Source organism: Nothoprocta perdicaria, unplaced genomic scaffold (genome assembly GCF_003342845.1).
Source record: "Nothoprocta perdicaria isolate Ctin4 unplaced genomic scaffold, notPer1 scaffold_221, whole genome shotgun sequence".
Classification (NCBI taxonomy): domain Eukaryota; kingdom Metazoa; phylum Chordata; class Aves; order Tinamiformes; family Tinamidae; genus Nothoprocta; species Nothoprocta perdicaria.
This window is the reverse complement of record NW_020455423.1, coordinates 1,047,093-1,050,130: the sequence shown is the minus strand read 5'-3', so window position 1 is coordinate 1,050,130 and position 3,038 is coordinate 1,047,093. Positions and strand designations below refer to the sequence as shown.

The window sequence follows — 3,038 nt, the reverse complement described above, 5'->3', positions numbered from 1 at the left end:
CCTGGGCAGCCGGGCCGCGGGGAGGCCGCCCTGGCAGGGCACGGGCAGAGGTGGCGGAGGAAGAGCCGCCCCTCGGCGAGGCCGCCTCGTCCCTCCTCCCGCGCCGGCCCCGGTCCCGGCCCCGGCTCGGCCCGGCCCGGCCCGTCGGGAGGCGCCGCGGGCGCCCGCACCTGCGGCCGCGGCTCCTCCGCCTCGGCTCGCACCTCTTCCTGCCGCTCGGCCCCGCTTCGCTTCCTACTCCCACATGGGAAACCCGTGCCGGAGCGGCGGGCAGCTCGGCCGCCCCCGTCCGCCCGTCCGAATCAGCCGAAAGGGCAATGGGAGGAAACACTTCAGCTTTCAGGCTGCATTCGGCTGCGCTGAAGTGGATGGTGAAGAGTGACAGGACTTCAACCTGTATTTTTAACACGTCCAATACCACACCATCTAACTGCARAGGAGGAGAGCCCTTTCCAGGTTATATGACAACTCTAGGGTCTACTCCTCCCCAGGGCTGAATGGAATCCTATCAAGACTGAAATGTGTGCATGTGAAATTCGGGAACGGGTCTCTGCTTCCTACTTGGAAAGTGGGCGCCCTCCCTGCAGCTCTGTGGTGCGTTCACTGCGCTGTTTTCCCAGCAGCTGMATGACTGGGACAGCGCTCGCTTTGTCCAGGCTATGGAGCCAGCTTGCAAGTCCCATATGTCAGCAATGCGGCAGGTCAGAAGCTCCGGCCGGCTCATGGTTTCCCAAGGGATGGCCGCCTTCCCTCGCTGGGGACACCACTCACTTCCTATCCCAGCAGCTCAAAGCCGGGCTGTGCCGGCCGGGCTCCTCCTCTCCCCTCCTCTCCTYGCTGCTGCTGCCGGAGCTCSCGGGCCTCCCTGCGGGRCCGCGTCACTCCCACGGACAGCGGCTCTCGCCCAAGCGCAGGGGCTTCCTGTGCAGAGGCTGACGCCGGTGTCGAGCTGTGCTGCAGGACTCGAGAAATAACCATTGTAACCGCCTGCCCTTTGCAGCTTGCATCCCTGCAGCTGCGACTGGGCTGAGGGCCTCTGCTCTCACCAGACATCTCTGCGGGCTGAGCATGTGTGGGCTGCTGACATTTCCTAGGTAAGTCGTAACCAGAAGCACACTCATGACTCCTATTTACTGTGGGTTTTCTTTTTTTTTGGTCTGATTCAAAGGATATAGGAAAATTAAATGAAATACCCAGTTCCAGCTCAATTTCAGCAAAGTCAGTGGAAGTCCAAATGAACTTCTGTTCAGTCAGCAGGCTCAAGGTCAGATCCTTGAGCGTTTCTTGGATGGTTTTTCCCTCAAAGCTTTTTTAGCCAGAGAAGTTGTAACTTCGGTGTGCTGTGCAGAATAAGCTTCAGAGAGGATGCTTCAAARCTCACACGTAAAGGAGCTGCTCAGTGCCTGAAATCCTTTGGTCTTGGCCAACGATCAAAAAGAAAAGGCTGCAAAATGTTAGGAAGTCCAAAGAGAAACTAGAAAAGAGATCATAACAAGCGGTCAAAGGAGTTCAGGAATAACTTTTGAGAAGCAAAGTGACATCTGAATGGATGAACATAAGAGAAGACGCAGAGAAAGTAGGTCATCATTGAATATAAAAGACAAGTATGAAGGGGCACTCAAAAAAAAAAAAAAAAAGAAAGAAAAGGCTCATACGTGTGAAAGTTTCAAAGTTCACTAGTAAATCAGGGTAATGTGAATAGTCAATTCAAAAGAATTATACTTCGGAAGCCAGAATGCTCTTTAATCAGCCTGCAACTTAGTACACTCTTCAAGGAATATAACTGAAAAGATTTTAAAAAATGTATCTGTTTCATTTTAATAACCATTTAACTCTTTTGGGATAAAGTGTAATAGTTGCAGCTCTGGAAACTAAAATTCTGCTTCAGGGAAAGCCTCAACAGTAAAGTGTACACGTCTCCCAAGTGGAAGGAGAGTGGAAGGCTTCAGCTGCCTGCCCATTTAATTTKCAACTTTTCTGATGAGACTGTAAATGAAATTTCCATTTGTGATGATGATCCTGGAAAGATCATATTTGCTCATTAAGCCAAACTATTTCACAAAGTGCATTCGAAGACAACTAGGATCAGATCCCAAACTTTCTAATCCAAGACTTGGCAGTAGCCCAAGCCCATGCTAAAAAGATCCCTTTTTCACAGCATGCATCTGCCATGCATGACCTGCAGCATAAATGTGAAATGTTCACTCCTGAAGAAAGGGAGCTTCAGTACAGGTTTCCCCCCAAAAAAAGGAATTCTCACAAACAAGGCCCCCCTTAATGAGTCTGGGGGCAGCTTTTTTTTATTGGTCTGAAAGGAGGTCTGCAGTGCCATTAAACACGCACCTGTGGTGGGACACTGAAACGTGTGGGTGGGATGGGAACGTGTCCGTGGTGGGACACTGAGCCTGTCCCGGGGGAAGGAAGCAGGGAGGGCAAGAACAGCAGCTTGTGGAGGCCACCTCTGAACCAGACCTTGAGTAATGGCAGCTTTTGGGATTAGCACCGATGAAGAAGGATCCGCATTTGGTTTCTGAGGAACGGGATGGTACCTAGCGTGGCTGGGCACTTAAAGCTCACGACAGAGCATCCTGGGGAAGAAGAAAGTGGAAGGAGAAGTAGAATACCACCATGGGCGGGTGGTTATTTTCTTTTCCTACAATCCTCTTCTGCTGACTACGTGCGATACAGCAGCTAGACAAACAGGAGCCATCGACATGAACCCCCTGGCTAATGCTCTTTTCCCTCCACGGGCGCGGGTCTCCCGAGCTTCTGCTACAGCCGCTCGGTAGAGGTGAACACGGAGGGGAGCTCGGCGAGGGCCGGGTGGGCGCCAGGGCCGGGTGCTTCACGGTGGGCTCCCCGCGACCTCTGCCGCCACCCGCCCGCACCCCGCGGCTGCGGCCCGGCCAGGGGCACCGCCGCCCCAGCACAGACGAGCCCCGCGGGGGCTGCCCTGCCCACGCGCTCCCTCTGAGGAGCCGCGCTGATAACGGCGTTTAACGCATACATATCCAGCAACGTCCCGGGCGCGCCCGCCC

General features: G+C 54.0%; 1 protein-coding gene across 1 annotated transcript in view; it reads left to right on the top strand.

Moving 5' to 3' along the window:
• Positions 1 to 946: 946 nt before the first annotated feature.
• FUCA2 (alpha-L-fucosidase 2) overlaps positions 947 to 3,038 on the top strand; it is a 12,277-nt gene continuing 10,185 nt past the window's right edge. Inside the window, exon 1 of the mRNA XM_026039189.1 lies at positions 947 to 1,094. Within this exon, the coding sequence (XP_025894974.1) occupies positions 1,069 to 1,094 (26 nt within the window). The 5' untranslated portion in view covers positions 947 to 1,068. The remainder of the gene's footprint in view (positions 1,095 to 3,038) is intronic.